We start from the raw sequence: 17935 nt of genomic DNA, 5'->3' as shown, positions 1-17935 counted from the left end.
CCCATTCAGACTCTTGCTGGCATGAGTTCATGTGGGGGACATCCCGCTCACCGGCTTTTCCCTGTTGTCGAGTGAGCTTGTCAAACATCTCAGAGTCACCTTCGTTCCCCCAAACCCTCAGGGACCCTCGCTGGCCGGCCATTCCATCCAGCCCCGGGCTGCCGGCCCCGAGCTCGGGGACAACATCCCAGGCATCAGGTCAGCATTTCCCAGAGACACTCGGACCACCGTGTACTCCTGGGTATGGGGTGAAGGGACTGTGCCCTCGGTGTCACCACGTGCTGGGGATGGTGGCTGGGAAGGGAGTCTGGAGGTGGTAGTGCCCCGGGGAGGCAGTGCCCACGTGGGATCTGTCGACCCAGCAGGATCCTTGGAGCCCCAGGGTTCTCTCCACTCTGGGCTCAGACAGACTGGGGCTCTGCCCGCTGGGAGGACACACGCCTTGGTTCCCTGGAGGTTCTCATGCAGGGTCTCCTCGGGATGTTTTTGGTTGGCAGCAGCATGAACCAGGACCTGGAGACCCAGATGGCCTTGGAACGGGCCCACATCCTAGCCAGTTACACCCAGGTGAGGCACAGAGGGGGCCCATCGACTCGACGGACCCTCATTACAGAGCTGGGGCCCAGAGTCAAGGATGGGCCCGTTCAGCCCAGACAAGGACCAGAGTCCTCGGGAACAAGGGCGACGCAGGGGAAGGTCCCAGGCATGGGACGCAGCGGAGGGACCATCGGGGATCCTAGGTGTCCATCGTCGATGAGTTCTAGGCAGGGATCATAGGCAGCAGGAGCTGGGAGGCCCAAGCTGGGATCCCAGACAGCGGGAGCTCAGGAGATCCAGGTGGGGTCCTAGGCGTGTAGGCCCAGATCGGGCCCAAAGGGGGACTTGAGCAGCGAGAGCACGTATGCCCCAGGCAGGGATCAGAGCCGCAGTCCCGCAGAGGAGACCAAAGGGGGGCATGGCTGATAGACACAGGCGCCACTGTCATCCTGCTCCCAGAGCCGAAAGAGCCTGCCTCTCGTGCTGTCCCTTTTCCGAGGGTCCTGGGCTCCCTGGGGATGTAGGGGCGAGAGGAGCCATTCTGCTCCCTCCTTTCCCCCTGCCCCTGGCTCGGACGGGACCCCCACCACGGACCCTCTCTGTTTCAGGCACGCCCAGCGGGGTCTCCAGGGGACACCCGGGAAGATGCTGAGCTCTCGCTGTGCAGGCTCACGGACCATCACGGCTTCCTGCAGTGAGTCCCGGGGCCCTCCTCCGTCCGGCTCAGGGGGGGATTGCATTGACAGGAACTTATCTCTCTGGAGGCAGGACCCATGTCCCCAGCTCAGGGCCTCGTCCCCTGGAGCCCTCTGAGGGCCAGATCTGCTCTGGCTGGAGCTGAGCGACCCGGGAGGCAGACCGAGATCGTGGCAGGAATGGAGTTTGGCCTTGGGCCGGGCCCCTGGGCACCCCAAAGAGGGGCCTCACGCCTGTTTCAGGCAGACCCGGGGCCTGCCTCCTGCATTCTATCTGTACGTCCAGTCAGTTCAGCTGGGACTGCAGAAGGTGAAGGGCTCTGGACTGTGGCGTCCTTTCCGTGGGATGGTGGTGTGGTCTGGGGCGAGGGCCGAGGGGTACCCTCGGTGACACCCCCAGGCCAGGCCCGCCACAGCTCCCCAAGGCCTCTGGGGGATGGCAGGACGATGCCAGGAGCAAGGCCAGCTCAGGGAGGGGTGATGGGCAGCAGAGGGAGGGGTCGACCCACCTGTGTAGAGGGCAGGAAGAGGGACAGGTGGCTGACCTGGAGGTGGGAACCTGGGAAGGGGACGGCGCAGTGGCCTTGCTAGGAGGGAAGGGGAGGCTGTTAGGCCAAGGGGCCTCGCCAGACCTCAGCGGGGCCGGAGACTCCGTGCTCGGTCGCCGCGCTACTCCCAGGTCCTCAGACCCTGCTCGCCGCCCAGTGACCAGTGGCCATGGAGAGGGGTGGGAGGGCGGGTCGTGCTCGTGGCTCTGACAAGACAAGGGGCCAGAGCGGCAGAAGTGACCAGCAAGAGGGGTGGAGTCAAGGGACAGCAGGGTGCTGGACACAGTGAGGGGGAGGCAGGCTAGACACTGGGCAGGCAGGCCCCGAGAGCCCACAGTGTCCTCAGACTGAGGGTCAAAGGGGCCACTCAGGCGGCAGTGAAAGGTCTAGGAGTGGCCCATCCCTCTTTAGGAGCAGGTCCCTCCAGGGGGACCGCTGAGGGACCCCAGCCCAGCCCACCTGGCAGCAACCACCTTCTCACGGCCCAGGCGGGATGCAGCTGCCCCCGCCTGAGCCACAGGCAGCTGGCAGCTCCGGCCCTCTCTGGGGTCAGGCCTCCCTTCCCGGGTCTTGGGGTCTGTGGGGCCGGGGCCTGGTCCTCAGGGCTCTGTTTCTCTTGCCTTCCAGGGAGAAGGAGCTGCCCGGCCTCAGCCCACGAGAGGCCAAGGTACAAGCCTGTCCTGGGGCACGGGCAGGACGCGGTGGGTGGGCATGGGGCCAGGGACGGCCGACCCAGTCCCCAAAGCTGGCCCCAGGGCTAGGTCACCAAAGCCCCTGTCCCAGGAATCCGCACGTGGCCAGGAACGCGCCTGAGTCCCGGAGACGCGATCAGCGGGAGCGGCCCTTTACCTCTCAGGCCCCTCTCAGTCTGTTCCCAGCACAGTCCCGGCCCCAGGGCTTCTGGACGCTGCCCATGGGCCGGTCTCCCGCTCCGCGTGGCTTATCCGCTGCCCCCCTTCTCCTGTTCCAGCAACATCGCCAGGAGACCCGCAGGGCCGACAAGTGGGTGAAGATGCTGAGAAACTGGGACCACTACGGGCCCAGCGAGAAGGTGGGTGCCGCACGCCCGCACACGGCATCTGTCCCATGGGGGTGGGGGTCAATCCCCCTGCTTCCCCCGGACCCCAACCCCACGGAGTGCCCCTGTCTGGGGAGAGTCTGCTGGCAGAGCCCCAGCCTCCCCACTTCCAAGCGGGCAGCAGAGGAAGCGACGGGTCAGGGCCCAGTGCCCTCCTCCTCGTGGGAGACGGGGCCCAGCTCCGAGGAGACCCAGCCTCTCGGGGGACGCCACGGAGCCAAAGCCAAAAGCTTGCGGATGCCTCTTGCTCCCAGGCCTGGCAGGGCGGGCCTGGATCTGGGTCCCAGCACGGCCTTCTCTCCTGCAGATGCGTCGGCGCCTCTATAAAGGGGTCCCTCCCCAGGTGAGGGGTCAGGTGTGGGCCCTCCTGCTCGATATTGAAAACGTGAAGTCCAGCCACCAGGGGCTCTACGAGGTAAGCCCTTGCGCCCTCAGCAGAGGCGTGGCCCTGGGAGGAGGCCTTGGCAGGAGCCCAGGGCACCCCGCGGGGAGAGGCTAGTCAGGGCCCTGGCTGGAGCTCCGTCCTGGAGGACAGGGCTCCGTGCGGGGGAGGGGAAGACCCGCGGGCTGACCCTCGGGAGTGTCCTCGGCCCCCGGGCCTGCCGAGCACGATCCCTGACGCGGGCATCCCGGGCACGATGGGCTCCTGCGGGGGGCCCTGCCTCAGAGACCAGGGAAGGAAGGAGCTGTCCGCAGGACACGGCCCAGGGCGGCTCGGGATTCTCCCTGGCTCGGGGGAGTTGGTGGCCGTTGGGGCTCCGTGTGCTGATGCCGGCTCCTCCTTCCCGGTTCCGCCCCCAGAAAATGAAGGAGCGGGCCCAGGTCTTCTCTAAGGACATCCGGCAAATCGACCTGGACGTGAACCGCACCTTCAGGAACCATATCATGTTCCGGGACCGCTATGGCGTCGGGTGAGGCTGGGGGACCAGCGGGGCTCTGGGGCCACGGGAGTTCCTCGGGGGTTCAGGCGCGACCCAGGGGGCTTCTGGGTGAGGGATGCGGGGTCTCTGAGGAGAGGGGGAGGAATAGCAGCCACCATGGTCTCGGCCACATGGTGAACGTGGGTGGGAGGCCCCAGGGGTCCCTACCTAACCCCCGGGGCTGCCTCGATGGGGAGGGCACCGCGCCAGGGCCTGGCTGGGCAGCCATGTGAGCGGAACCCAAAGGTTGGCATGGAGCTGTACGAGGGCAGCCGGGCCAGAGGGTGGGGTCGTGGCAGGGGGCACAACGGGGAGCTGGGGGCCAGGCAGCACCGACTCGGCCCGGTGAGGACACACGTGGATAAACTAGGGGCACACGCTCAAGGGACAGCCCACTGGGTGTGTTTCTGCGAGGACTGGCATTGTATTTTCCACAGTAGACACAGTTTGTAAAGATAACCAGGACCGTGAACCCCCAAATGGCACGCGGCACCGCCCCCGGTCCCGTGCTCACCACCCTCATCCCCCGCCGCACGTGTCCCGCCCCGAGCCTCGCTGAAGACCGCGGGTCCCCTGGGGCGGCACTCTGTGCCTCGGGGGGCTCCCACGCGGCTTGGTCAGACAAGAGCCAGCCACCCTGCTCTCCCCGTTCCCAGGCAAAGAGCCCTCTTCCATGTGCTCCTGGCCTATTCGGTCTACAACCCGGTGAGTGTCCCTGCCGCCAGCCCTCCACCCTGCGGGTGCGCTTTGCTCCAGCATGCCTGAGCGGGCGGGACTCCTAGTTGGGACTCCAGTTCCCATGGCCCCAGAGACACAAGGGTGGGGCCCTGGACCCAAGGACTGAGGCCGGGCTGGGATGCAGACCTCAGTTCGGGGGAGGGACGGCCCCTGAGTCCTGGAGGGCTGAGTGCCGGGGGGCTCTGGCCTGCACCGCTGTGGTGCTAACGCTCGGGGCTGAGTCCTGAAGAGCCCGTGGGAGGATCGGGACCCGGGCGGGGAGGAGGGTTCCCCTTGTCCTGACCTCTCCCCAGCGAGGTGGCCCCATTCCATGGGGTCTGGCTCTTGCAGGAGGTGGGCTACTGTCAGGGGATGAGTGATATTGTGGCAATGCTGGTCATGTTCCTGGGTGAGGAGGACGCCTTCTGGGCCCTGGCGCAGCTGATGACCTTGGAGACCCACGCCATGCACGGTAGGGGGCCTGCAGGGCGCCTGGGCGGGACCTGGAACTCAGGACTCCTTCCCTGCAGGGCAGCCACCGCAGCGGGGCATGCCAGGACCCCAGGCAGCCCGCCTCCCCACCGGTAAAGGGCACGGCCTCCTCAGGGCGTCTGTAGCCATGGCCACTGACCCCATATTTGCAGAGGGTTCTCGCCTTCCCACGGGGCCTTAAGTCCCCTGTCTGGCAGCCGGCTTGCCCGCCCGGTCCCCCTGGGAGCCCACGGCCAGAGGAAGCCCGGGCGGTGCTATGGCCTGCTCCCTGGACCCTCAGCCCAGCACCCAAGCCCAGGCATTGGGCCCGCTCACCCGCTTCACTCTCCCCGTGGGAGGCTCGTCCTACCCCTCAGGGCTGGTGAGCCTCTTGCCCCTGCTGCCACCACCGCAGGAAGTGTGCTGGGTCCGACGGGCTTGGTGCTCAGCCCGGCCCCCCACTCAGCTGGGTCTCTGTGGGGAGGGACCTCTGGCCCGGCCCCCAGGCCTGGACGGCTCTGCTGCTGTCTCGGACGAGTGGGCGCAGCCAGGGCTGGGAGGGCTGTGGGCACACACTGCAGTCGGGGCGTGGGAGCGGAGCCCTCTGGCAGACTCATCCCCCACCTGGTGGGGGACAAGGCCCTGATGTGGGGGTGCCTGGGGCCTTCTCAGGGTTCTTCGCTCCGGGATTCCCAAAGCTGGCCCGTTTCCAGCGGCATCATGATGACATCGTGGAGAAGGAGCTCAAAGGCCTGAAGAAACACCTGGCGAGTCGACGCTCCCCGGGGGCCCTGTCCTCACGGCCCGGGGCAGGGGGAGGGGCCCGCAGAACCCTGCCCACGCTGCCCAGAGCCCGGTGTCGGGCTCCGTCTCCTGCTGGGCCCAGGGCACCCTGGGGGCTGAGTGGGGCCGCAGGGAGTGTGTCCACCTGGCCGCACGGGTGGCGTGCGGCCACCGGCTGGGACCCGAGCACCTTGTGTCCTTCTGCCAGGACGAGCAAGGGATGAGCGCGGGGCTGTACACCACCAAGTGGTTTCTCCAATGTTTCATCGGCCGGGTAAGGCCCCCAGGCAAACCTGGTCCCTGACCTGCTCCTGGCCCCCGGGGCCCAGGGGAAGCCGGAGCTCAGCCTCATGCTACAGACCAGCCAGGCCCGACCCTGAAGGCCCTGAGCCTGAGGCTCGTGGTCCAGACCCGTCCTGCAGACTCGAACGGGGCCCCTTGAGGAGGTCCTAGGGGACTGGTACTGTCGTCTCCACCTTCCCAGGGAAGGCCAGGTCAGCCTGGGAGCGGACGGGCCCTCGGCCCATTCTGCGGCCAGCCTGGAGTCCTGTCGGGGCGTGTGGGCACCGGGGGTGAGGCAGAGTCTGTGGCCCCCCATTCTGGGTGTCGTGCTGGCCATTCCCCTCCCGCCCAAGGTCGTCTGGAGCCCATCTTGCCCAGGAGGAAGACACCCACGGAACGGGTGGCAGAGCCACATCCGACCAGCCAGGGGGACGGCAGGGGCAGGGAAGAGGGGAGGCCTTCGCACAGTTTGGAGGACCCCTGGGCCCAACTGAGGCTGCTCCCCCCACACCCGCTCCCCCGCAGACCCCCTTCGCGCTCACCCTGAAGCTGTGGGACGCCTACATCCTGGATGGAGAGCGCGTCCTCACAGCTATGGCCTACACCGTCCTCAGGCTTCACCGCAGTAAGGGACCCCTGGAGCCCAGGGTTGTCTGATGCAGGTGTGGGGGGCCGGGGAGATGGCCCACTGCTCCCAGGAGCGAGGAGCAGGCAGGCCTTGGTGGAGGGACACAGGCCGGCCGGTGGCTTGGGGCCCCCCTGCAGAGGAGCAGCGGGCACGGACCCTGTCCTGCTCGGCTCTGCCGGGGGTGCTCCTGGGAACGGCGGGCCGCCCAACCGCTGTCCCCGGGCAGCATCCTGGGACGGTGGGGAGGCGCCCCTCTGCTCTGACTCACACCCATTGCCCAGAACGCCTCCTGAAGCTGCCCCTGGAAGGGCTGCAGGGCTTCCTTCAAGACACCCTGGCCCAGCCCTGGGCCCTGGAGGATGAGGCCGTCCTCAAACACCTTCGGGCCTCCATGGCCCATCTGCGACGGAGGAAGTGTGACCTGCCCCCGCCAGGTGGGCTCCGGTCCCCGTCCCCTCCCGCCTCGCCCTCCTGGGGCCGCTCCCAGTGGACCCAGTCCCCGGGGACCTTCCTCTGTGACTCTGTCCCTCTGCACTTCTGCTGCTACCTCGGGGAACCCAGGCCCGGCCCGGGCATCGGGGTGCCCCTGTGGGGGCGGGGCATCCGCGGCCTGGATCAGGTGTGAGGGGCAGGCCAGGGTGGACACCCAGGGAGGCGGGAGCACACCCCGGGGGCCCAGGCAGCTGGGCACAAGCAGCCTGCTGGAGACGCTAACCCAGTCTGCCTCTCTGCAGCCGGCCCTGAGGAGTTCCCCAAGATGCCCCTGGGCCAGGAGCAGGTGTCCCCAGGCCCGACGGCCCTCCTCCCTTCTCCTACCCTGGAGACGCTCGCTGGAGCGGTCGGGCTGGCCTCCCCAGGACCAGCCACACACGCTGAGCAGCCGGGACCCCTTCTCCACCAGGCCGTGATGAAGGCCGAGCAGCCGCTGCGGGAGGGAAGGGCGCCGCAGCCCTTGGCTGCACCCCTGCGGCCCGGAGCCCCTGGGACCCCGGTTCTGTCGCGGCGGCCCCCGCAGCGATGCAGTTCCCTCCCCAACCTCCCAGGACACCAGGGGGGTGTGTGCGGGGGGCCTGTGGACATGCCCTTGAGGCCACAACCGTGGGCCCCTTTTCCTTCAGCCCTTGCTGGGGCCACCCCTATGGCCACACCCCACCCCAGGCCCCAAAACATCTCTGGGTCTCCTGGGACGAGGTCGTCCCAGCCCAGGAAGGAGGACGCTGGAGGGCCCAGGACACCCTTCCTGCCGTGGGGCCTCTGCAGCTCCTGGCCCTGTGTGGCCTTCGACCAGCCCAGCCGAGACCCGTGCGGGCCAGGGCAGAGCCCGCAGCCCCAAGGCCCTGCACATGCCGGGGCCCCTCTCACCGCCTCCTCGATGGGGAAAGTTGATTTCCCAAGGCCTCTGGAGAAGAGCTTGGGGGCCGAGAGGCTCTGGGCAGCCAGCACAGTGCCCTGCCTCCTCACTCTGGGCTTTGTAGAAGACGGCACCTCCGCCAGGAGGTACAAGTCACTGACCTAGAGGGACCTCCGCTGGCCTGAGCCCAGGCCCGGGGGCGCAGAGACGACACAAGCTCCCCCACCCCCACAACGACCAGAAGGAGAACCGATAGGTCCGAGGCCTCATGGCCTTGGGCACTCCTGAGTTCTGACCCAAAGCTGGTCAAGTCCACGAAGAACTCTCTGTGACCGCCTGGGGCCTGGGCAAGCCCCACGCGTGCACAACTGCCCCCTAGGGCAGCCCTGGCGACCAAAGGTCCCCCCAGCCTGGGCGCAGCAGGGACGGGCTGGTGGGCTCCGCCCTCCCCTCCCCCACAGGTGGAGGCAGGGTCCACCAAAGCCCGGGTCTCCAGCGGTCACCTGGCAGCCGTGGGGCAGTGGTCGAGGCCAGGCAGACATGTCGGGACCCTGTCCAGGAAGCCCGACGCTGCACCCCAGCTCAGGTCCGCGTCCTCAGCTCTTTTGCCTCTCAAGACCCAAATCTCGGGAAACGTGCCGACACCCGCAGTCAGCACAAGTGGAGGCGGCACGTGGGGCACGCTACGCCCAGGCCTCCGTGGGATTCCCCCCTTCCCCTGAAGGAGAAGCAGGTCTCCGTCCCCAGGGGAAGGCTGGCACCCTTGGTTCTGAGACCCTGTAGACTGCTGACATTCAATAAAGTGTTGTCGTGGTCGAACGCAAAGCCGGCCTGTCCTGCGGTGCCCAGACTCTCTGCGAGACGCACCAGACAGACGCCCAGACAGAAGAGGGTGGCTCGGCCCAGGCCGCCTCCCCAGTCCCGCAGGGCTCCCCGCCGAGGGGCCTCCAGGCAGACAATGCTGAGGGACCCGGGGCCCCTCCCATCTCGGCCAGACGCCTGCGTCCAGACCCTGAAATAATGGACTGTGACCCAGCCTGTGCCCCAAGGGCCCGGACGGGGCTGGCAGCAGAGTGACACCCGGGTGCCGGTGGCCTCAGGTCACCACAGTTTGTGCCAAGCTCATCGTCCTCCCCTGTGCCCACCCAGGCTCCCTCACAAGGGGTGCCGGGTCCTACTCACTCCACAGCCCCAGGCCTGTGCCCACCAGGCAGTTCAGTCCTCAGGAGGTGCCCGCCTCCCACCCCACAGGGCGGGACGGGGTCCGGCTCCCAGCTTGAACACCCCGTGTCCCACTCCCGTCTGAACCCCCGACCTTGTCTCCACAAGCCCAGGAAAGGGGCAGGGCCAACAAGGACCCACAGGGCTCTCTGGGGTCCTAGGGACCAGGGCCCCAAGGTCGCTGTTCGGGTCTGCCTCAGAGCAGCTCTGTTCAGGGAGCTTCCCCTCTCTCTCGAGCTGGGAAAGACCAGACCCTGAGCCCCGGGCTTCTCTACCATTCCGCCGTCCGGGGACACTTACACCGCTAGGTGCTGTTGGGTCCCGGGGGTCCTGGAGTGTCAGGGTCCTGGAGCTGGCGTCAGAGCCAGTGTGGCTGCCCTGTGTGGGAGGAGAGGGGCAGGGAGCCCTGCTTGCTGGCAGGGGTCGGGCGGGACGGGGCCGGTCCCTGGCTCCCAGTGTGGTTTGGAGCTGGCTCACCTGGCCCTTCTGGTCAAGATCTCCATGTAGGGGACGCCACAGCTGTAGGTGAGGTCTTGTCCTGCCTGTAATTTTTTTTTTTTTTTTTGATGGGGTCTTTGTACAGTTTGGGGTCAAGGTAATGCTGGCTTCGTAAGATGAGTTTGGAAGTTTTCCTTCCATTTCTATTTTTTGGAACACTTTCAGGAGAATAGGAATTCATTCTTCTTTTAATGTTTGGTAGAATTCCCCCGGGGAGTCGTCTGGCCCTGGGCTCCTGTTGGTTTGGAGATTTCAATCTCCTTACTGGTTATGGGTCTGTTCACGTTTTCTGTTTCTTCCTGGCTCTGCTGTGGTACTTTCTACGTCTCTAGGAATGCATCCATTTCTTCCAGCTTGTCTAATCGGTGGCGTAGATTTGCTCCCAATATATTCTTAGAATTGTTTGTATTTCTTTGGTGTGGGTTGTGATCTCTCCTCTTTCATTCATGATGTTATTAATTTGGGTCCTTTCTCTCTTCTTTTGGGTAAGTCTGGCAGGGGTTTATCAATCTTACGAATTCTTTCAAAGAACCAGCTCCTAGTTTTGTTGATTTGCTCTATTGCTTTTTTTTTTTTTTTTAGTTTCTATTTCGTGGATTTCTGCTCTGATCTTGATTATTTCTCTTCTCCTGCTGGGTTGAGGTTATCTTTTCTGTTCTTTCTCCAGCTCCTTTAGGTGTAGGGTTAGGTTGTGTATCGGGACCTTACCTGTTTCTTGAGAAAGGCTTATATTGCTATATACGATGCTCTCAGGACTGCCTTTGCTGTGTCCCAGTGATTTTAAACACTTGTGGCTTCATTTTCATATGTTTCCATGAAATTTCTAATGTCTTTACGTTCCCGGTTGACTCATTCATTCTTACTAAAGGATGGGCTTTAGCCTCTACCATTTGAGTTCTTTCCAACGTTCCTCTTGTGGTTGAGATCTAACTTCAGAACGTTACTGTCTAAAAATATGCAAGGGATGACCCCAGTCTCTTGGTACTGGTTGAGACCTGGTTGGCGACCCAGGATGTGATCTATTCTGGAGAATGTTCCATGGGCACTAGAGAAGAATGTGGATGCTGTTGCTTTGGGATGGAATGGTGTGAATAGATCTGTGATGTCCATCTGGTCCAGGGTGTCCTTTGACGCCTTTATTTCTTTGTTAATCTTTGGCTTAGATGATCTATCCATTTCCCGGAGAGGGGTGTTAAAGTCCGCTACTATTATCGTTTATTGTCGATATGTTTCTTTGATTTTGTTATTGATTGATGTATATATTGGCTGCTCCCATGTTAGGGGCACAGATATTGAAAATTGTGAGATCTTCTTGCTGGACAGACCCTTTGAGTATGATATAGTGTCCTTCCCTCATCTCTCGTTATAGTCTTTGGTTGAAAATCTAATTTATCTGACATAAGGATGGCCACTCCAGCTTTCTTTTGATGTCTATTAGCATGGTAAATTGTTTCCTACCCCCTCACTCTAAATCCGCAGGTGTCTTGGGGCCAAAAATGAGTTTCTTGCAGACAGCCTGTTGATGGGTCTTGTTTTTTTTAATCCGTTCTGATACCCTGTGTCTTTAGATTGGGGCCTTGAGCCCATTTACATTCAGGGTAACTATTGAGAGAGATGAATTTTGGGCCATTGGATTTCCTGTATGCTGACTCTTACTGTATATTGTCTCTGTTCCTTCCTGGTCTGTTAGATTTAGGTTCCGTCTTTGCTCAGAGGACCCGTTTCAATATTTCCTGTAGGGCTGGTTTGGTGTTTGCAAATTCATTTAGTTTTTGTTTGCCCTGGAAGCTTGTCATCATCTCTCCTTGTCCCACAGCCCATTCCATGTTAACATGGAATGTATTTTTACAAAATAGGTCCATTTGCTTTTCAGAGGGAGTTTGAGAGTGGTGCCTGGGTGGCTAAGTGGGTTGAGCATCTGCCTTCAGCTCAGGTCTTGATCCCAGGGTTCCCTGCTCAGTGCAGGGCCTGCTTCTCCTCCTCCCTCTGCCGCAACTCCCGCTTGTTCTCTCTCTCTGTCAAAGAAATACAGAAAACCTTTTCAAAAATGAAAGGGAATTTAATGAGAAGAATGTCTCATTTTGCATCTTTGCAGATGTCTTCACTGCTTGGTGTAACTGGAGAGACCTTGGCGCTCACACCTGTGTCCATATTTGGGGGAGAGGGCTGGGTGGGTAGGGGTCGCCCCGTACCCCATATCCCTAGTTGTTGGGTTCCAAATAGAGATTGTCAACTGAGAACCGTGCAGCCCACCAGGGCGTGGGTGTGGCCACCAAGGGCGGGTGCGGATCACCGGGATCCTCAGGCGCACCTGGACAGGTAGAGACCATGGGATCCCTTCCTGCCCTCTGTCCCTGAGCCGGGTGAAGAGGGCCCCAGTGCTGGCAGTGGAGACCGGGCATGGGGGTCTGACCTCGGGGGGAAGGGACGGTATTAGTCATGTTCCCTAATTTCTATATTTCATGATGCTTTGACATCTTGGGGCCTTGCACACCTGGAGACGGTCTGTCCCTCCCTGGGTCATTCAGTTCCCAGAAGCAGAAAACAAGTAGCCTGCAACTCCCTGTGGCGATGCAAACCACCCACGTCTCTCATCTGCTTTCTTTCATGAAAGTCCTGTACTTTGGAACTCTCTCCCCCCTACCATGCTAGGGCTGGGTACCTGACTTCTGGGGACCAGGGGTATAGCCCTGAGATCACTGAAACGATTCATCTCATAGGATAACTCCCCTATCACCATCCAGACATCAAGGTCATGGAAGCTATATAAACACTACGAAGCTTTCCCAGAGTCGGACACAGAAGCCTTCCTCTTGTGTGATCGTGTCCGGATGAAATGTCCAAAACAGGCCGATCGATAGAGTCAGAAAGTAGATTCGTAGATGCTTGAGGCTGAGGGCAGGGAGAGACTGAGATCTGGGGTGACAGCTAAAGGGTCCAGGTTGCTCTCTGGGGTGACACTCGTGCCCCACTGATGGTGGTCTGGGTCACATAACTCTGGGACTGTACAAACACCCCTGAATTGGACCTTCCCAATGGGTGAATTATACGATATGGTAAATGCTATCTCAAGAAAGATGTCCCCAAAATATTCATCAAAGTCATTCAAGACATGAATAGAATGAAAGACAAAAATCATAGGATCATCTCAACCGATGATAAAATTTGATAAAATTCAATCACAGAGGAGGATAAAAGCCCTCAGCAAACTCGAAATCGAATGGAACTTTCTTCATCTGATATGAAAAGCCACAGCCATCATGCTTAATTGGAACCCTTTCTCCTCGGTGGGGCACCTGGTGGGCTCAGTGGGTTAAACCTCTGCCTTCGGCTAAGGTCATGATCCCAAGGTCCTGGGATTGAGCCCCGCATGGGGCTCTCTGCTCTGTGGGGAGCCTGCTTCCCCCACCCCCTTCCTGCCCCTCTGTCTACTTGTGATCTCTGTCTGTTAATTCAAAAGAAAATCTTTAAAATTAAAAAAAAAAAGCTTTCTGCAGGAGTTTATGGTCAACGCAAGGATGCTGCATTCTGCATTTCATAGAAAGGCCGACAGGCACAGGAGAGAACAAGAAAGAGAGGCGAAAAGATGGCACAGGATAAAGCAAACTCATGACGTGCAGAAAACCCGACCCTACGTGCAAAATCTCCAAACCTTGGAGAGGATCTGTTAACGCTAACGTGTGGATGGAGCAAGGTCCCTGGCTGTTCTCCATAGATAACCGCAACGGGAAGTTCAGCAGTAACTTTGCTTATGATACGAAGGAGTAAATTCTGATACATCCAAAACTTTGGGACAAACCCGTTGGAAGACATGAAGGATCTCGACACCCAACCTACAAGACCTTGCTGCGGGAAAGCCCAGAAGAGCGGGGCGCACAGAGGAGCACGCCACCCCCAGGGATGGGGAGATGGGCTGACCCGCAGACGCCCATGGGCTCTACCTCCCCCGCCCCATGGGGTTCTGCAGGCAGCACAGCGGGGTTCCAGCTGGCCCTGTCCAGGGCGGGTCCCGTCCTGAGGAGCTGCAGGTCTGGTGCCGCTAAGGGGCATTGTTTCATGGTGGGCCTCTGTTCACGGGTTTCTGCCATTCACAAGGAAGAAAAGGAAATGAAGCAGATGGAGAGCCCACGTTGGGGAAGTTCCCCGAGGATGGGAGAAAGGGAGGGAAGGGCAGGGATGTCTCGATGAGAAGGGATAGGTCATTAAAAAGAAGAACAGAAAAGCTCATTTTTTCACTGAGCTTGACGGTAATGACCCCCAGAAGCTACTCGCATGTCTTGTTCAGGGCTTTGTGACGTCAGAGAGCAAACACCCCTGCCCAGACACAGGTTTTCCATCCCAAATTGGATGATCCAGTAGGAGGCTCTGCGGTGGCCCAGGGTGACCTGTCCTGACAGCTGATGATGGGAAAGCCAGACACAGCGGCTGGAGAATGAGTGCCAGCGGCCGAGACGGCTCGACCCTCAGGCCCCAGAGAAATTCCTGGGGGGCCCGTGTGCCGCGGGAGACCCAAAGAGATAGCGGTCTTCCCAGGGGGACCCCCAGAGGCTGTGAAACAAGACGCGTCCTGGGTTCTTGGAAGGCTCCAAGCAGCGGAGCCAGAGGAGCGGCTCTCTTTGGTCCAGCTCCCAAACCCGGCGGCCGCCACTGCCGCACCCTGTCTTCGCGCACAGAACCCCCGGGGGCCCGGCCGCTCTCAGAGTGGGTGCTGAAGCTCCTCGGTCCCGAGAGCGGCCCTTCCCTCGGGGCCGTCCCCTCATGGGACGCGTCCTCTTTGTTTCCCATGTTCTTGATATTCCCCCAAAGTTCCAGGAAACACAGCCGTGTACTTAAAAAGATGTTTCTAATTTTATTTTACCAAAAATTTTCCATGTTGTACAACCAAAGCTTCTGTCAACACATCTGGCTCAGCGGGTTATCATTGCCAGAATTGAACGTCCACCCCAGCGACCCGGGGCACTTCTGAACTTCGGCCTGCCGTCTCCACGGGCCAGCTCTCGGCGAGGCCATTTAGGACAGTGTCTCCCTGGGCGTGTGAAGACTGGAGTCGGGGAGGACACACTACTTCTGGGGACAACTCCGTGGCCGGCCCCCCACTGGCTTCTTGAGACACTGGAAGGCCACGGGGCTGAGGAGGGACATCAAACCAAGGTCCACCACCCGCCCACTGTGTCTGAATGTCACACCAGGACGCGAAGGGGAAACGGCTCCTCAAGACCCAGGCATTCTTTTGCTGCTTGACGGCAACATGGGTAGGAGCAGGTTCCCACCCCGGGCACAGAGACCCCACGGTGGAGCGGAGGGTGTCTTCACCCGGGTCCCCCTTGAGAGCAAACCCTGAGACAAAGATTTGGGCAGAAGCAGTTTATCTGGGAGGTGGTCCCCGAGGCAGGAGGGGGGAGGTTTGGCGAGTCAACAAGGTGGAGGCAGGTGGGAGGGTTCAGTGGCCACCGTGTGGGCAGCTAGGCCGGACCCACCAGGACCTTGGAAAGCCCCTCAGAGCTGTCCACCCCAGGTGGGACAGAGAAGGGGACTTAATCAGCAACTAACCGCCCGTCCCTCGAGCAGCCCCTGCGGGGTGCTACCCTCCCTAACCGCAGCTCGAAGGCTGCCCCCGTGTGCCCACGGGCTCCTTCCTGCTTCCCACGTCATGGTCTCAGAGAAACACAAACGGGAGGCTGGGCAGCACCATAGAGGCTCAGTTTGCATCTGGGACCAGCTGTGATGGCGGGAAGATGGGGGGCATGAGAGGCGTCTGAGCCCGTCCGCCCCTGCACTGGTCAGAGCCACCAGAACTCCACAGGAAGGGCGGCCGGAGCCAAACCTTCACAGAAGTGGCCAAAGGGACACTGGCCTGCTTGGCTGAAGACTGTCCCCAGGGCCAGGGCCCGCTCCCCAAGGCCATAATGAATATTCGTCATCTGTCGTCCACCACTCTGTGTGTCTCTGTCTAGTGGCTGCTTCCCCGGGAGCGTGACCCAAACCTTCACCGCTGGGGAGTCTGAGCCCTTCCTGACCCGTGACGGCTGGGTCTCCCAGCCGCGCTGTGTGCCACTGCCCGAGTCCACGTTCCTCCTTATCGCCGACCACGTCTCCTTCCACACAATGTGGACCCCATGCCCGTAGCTCTGTCCACCTCGCGAACGTACCCTCCCCGCTGTCCTTTGCGGGCACCCCCCTCGAGCCGTTCATGCTATGCTCGGACCAACACGTCAACCCACCCACAAGAGACCCACGTCGGCCCCTCCACACTGTGGCCCCAGGGAACCGCCTTCAAGTCTTTAAGAGTGAGCTACCGTAAAGCCTTCCGTGACGTGGAGGTCTGAGCCGCCTGATCCTAATTCCTGGACCCACTGGGCCTGCTCTTGCCCAACCCCAAGCAACTCCTCGGCTGAGGACAGATTGCTGCTTGCCTGGCTGACTTTAGGACTCGGGGAGTCTAGCAAACCCCAGGTCCGTGTGGGCCCCTCAGAAGACACACGTGGGCAGAGATAGAGTCCACTGTGGTCTCGTGCCGCAGGGCCCATCGCCCAGACTCGTCCGACGCAGGTGCTCCTTCTCCTCCCCGCACCCTCGTGGATCGGGGGGACGGCTCACAGCTGCTTATCCAGTGCCGTGACCGCCACCCCATTCAGGGAGAACCGCTGGGTTTCGACCGTGTGGACACTCACGTGACCTCTCCTTCTAGGTTGTCCAGCTTGAGAGCAGAGGCCAGCAGGACCTGGACGGGGTGGACTGACGCCGATCCTGCCCAGAGGGCCCCTCCCGTGAGGCGGCCGTGTGCTACTCGGGCCTCACTGGGGACCGTGGTTGGAGGCCCCGCCACCGGGCTGGAAGACCACGCCAGCCTCTTGTTTCCTATCTCCCGGGAGAGGGATCTGTCTGTTCTAGTGCCTTCGAGAAAGGCTCCAATAAAGACACTGTTGTTTCTGGAGCAGACTCTGCGTATGTGGAGAGACGAAGAGCCCGCCTCGTCCATCCCCTCCAAGTCTCCCTCGGTTCTCCGAATCCTCTCTCTGGGCCCTAAGCCCCAGGGGATCACCCTCCCTGCTACAGAGTGAAGCTGAGATGGGGTGGGCCACACACCCTCATAGTCCCCCGCAGGGCTGGGGAGGGGGCAGTCGGGGGTCTGTGCTGCTCTCCCTGCCCAGAAGCCGTCCCTAAGAAAAGAACCTTGTAAGTAAGGAGAGGAATGTATTGGCTAACATGGAGGATAGTACAGGGCTCTGACTGGCTTCAGGTCTGGCTGGATCCAGGGTATGCCCTTAGTGTCCTTAGAACTTGGTCCTCTCCTCCCCCTGCCCTGCTCGGCTCCTCAGCCTCTGCTGGCTCCCTTCCCGGTCCACTTGGCAAGGACTCCGCCTTGCCAAGTCCCTGGTTTCAATGCAGCGGGAGATCAGTGCGTGTGTCTTCTTGCTGGGTCGTATCGTCCATCCCTGAACCAGTTAGCTGCAGCCCGGGGGCCCCCACAGGGGACCAGGAGGTGTTTGACAGGCAGGAAGAGCAGAGGGGGAGTCCCCAAGCAACACACAGCCCTCCCGCACGCCCTGGTCCAGGCCCGGGCCCTGGGAGGGCTCCCCCTCCTGTCCCAGGTGGACTCTCCTCAGGGTGCAGCCACAGGCTCTGGGCCGGGGAAGCCTGTGCCCCACCTTCCCGTCAGCTTCCCACAGTGACTCCAAGGCCCCCGCAATATGGATCAGACTGCGCCCAAGATGTGGGCCCAAGCAGAGGTAGGGACATGTTTCTCTCCTTCCCCAAAGGCTGCCCCCATAAGAAGGAGTTTCTCCTGATGGACCAACGGACAAGCCAGATGACGATTCCCTCCTCCTGGCTCCTCCGTCTGCCTCCGCCTTCCCCTTCCCTCTAGTCCACCCCTCCCACATGTCCCGAGTGAGCGGCCTCCTGCTCTTCTCGGTGCTAGGCGGGTGACAGAGAGGAGACATTATCTCGTCCTCTCCTCCTCACCCTCCTGGGCTGGGCCCCGTGAGCATCCCCGTGGTTCACTCCTGTCTGCCTCCCGCAAACTGATTTGCTGGATGTCCCCTCTGGGTCAGGCTCTGAGCTGAATGCACAGGTGGTGGGAGTTGGGGAGACCCAGTCTCTGCCCTCTAGGAACCTCGGGTATCCACAGCTTATGGAATCGGGGATAGAGCTCTGGGACTCTGCAGGAAGAAAGGCCCACCACTTAAGGCAAAGACATAGAAGG

The 17935-nt window shown here is 61.4% G+C and overlaps 1 protein-coding gene and 1 long non-coding RNA gene across 2 annotated transcripts; one reads left to right on the top strand and one right to left on the bottom strand.

Moving 5' to 3' along the window:
• The first annotated feature begins 501 nt into the window (after positions 1-501).
• LOC125079274 (USP6 N-terminal-like protein) lies at positions 502-8210 on the top strand. Its single transcript, XM_047692772.1, has 13 exons — positions 502-567; positions 1146-1231; positions 2408-2447; positions 2751-2831; positions 3166-3273; positions 3660-3769; positions 4435-4483; positions 4847-4967; positions 5639-5733; positions 5958-6023; positions 6557-6656; positions 6941-7093; positions 7394-8210. The coding sequence occupies exons 1-13, from the start codon at positions 502-504 to the stop codon at positions 8173-8175; spliced, it is 1857 nt and encodes a 618-aa protein (XP_047548728.1). The 3' UTR covers positions 8176-8210.
• LOC125079277 (uncharacterized) lies at positions 3044-16744 on the bottom strand. The gene is made up of 3 exons (XR_007121081.1): positions 16556-16744; positions 15904-15907; positions 3044-3054 (listed from the first exon to the last, which is right to left on the bottom strand). It is a non-coding gene; the product is annotated as an uncharacterized LOC125079277 (long non-coding RNA).
• Positions 16745-17935: the final 1191 nt, after the last annotated feature.

The sequence above is a fragment of the Lutra lutra genome, chromosome 10 (genome assembly GCF_902655055.1).
Source record: "Lutra lutra chromosome 10, mLutLut1.2, whole genome shotgun sequence".
Lineage (NCBI taxonomy): Eukaryota > Metazoa > Chordata > Mammalia > Carnivora > Mustelidae > Lutra > Lutra lutra.
This window is presented reverse-complemented; position numbering and strand designations above follow the sequence as displayed.

Excerpts from the sequence above, each read along its gene's own strand:
- LOC125079274 (XM_047692772.1), top strand. The coding sequence starts at position 502 with ATGAACCAGGACCTGGAGACCCAGATGGCCTTGGAACGGGCCCACATC. Across the intron at positions 1,232-2,407 it reads GACCATCACGGCTTCCTGCA|GGAGAAGGAGCTGCCCGGCC; the intron begins GTGAGTCCCGGG and ends CTTGCCTTCCAG. Across the intron at positions 4,968-5,638 it reads GGAGACCCACGCCATGCACG|GGTTCTTCGCTCCGGGATTC; the intron begins GTAGGGGGCCTG and ends GGGCCTTCTCAG.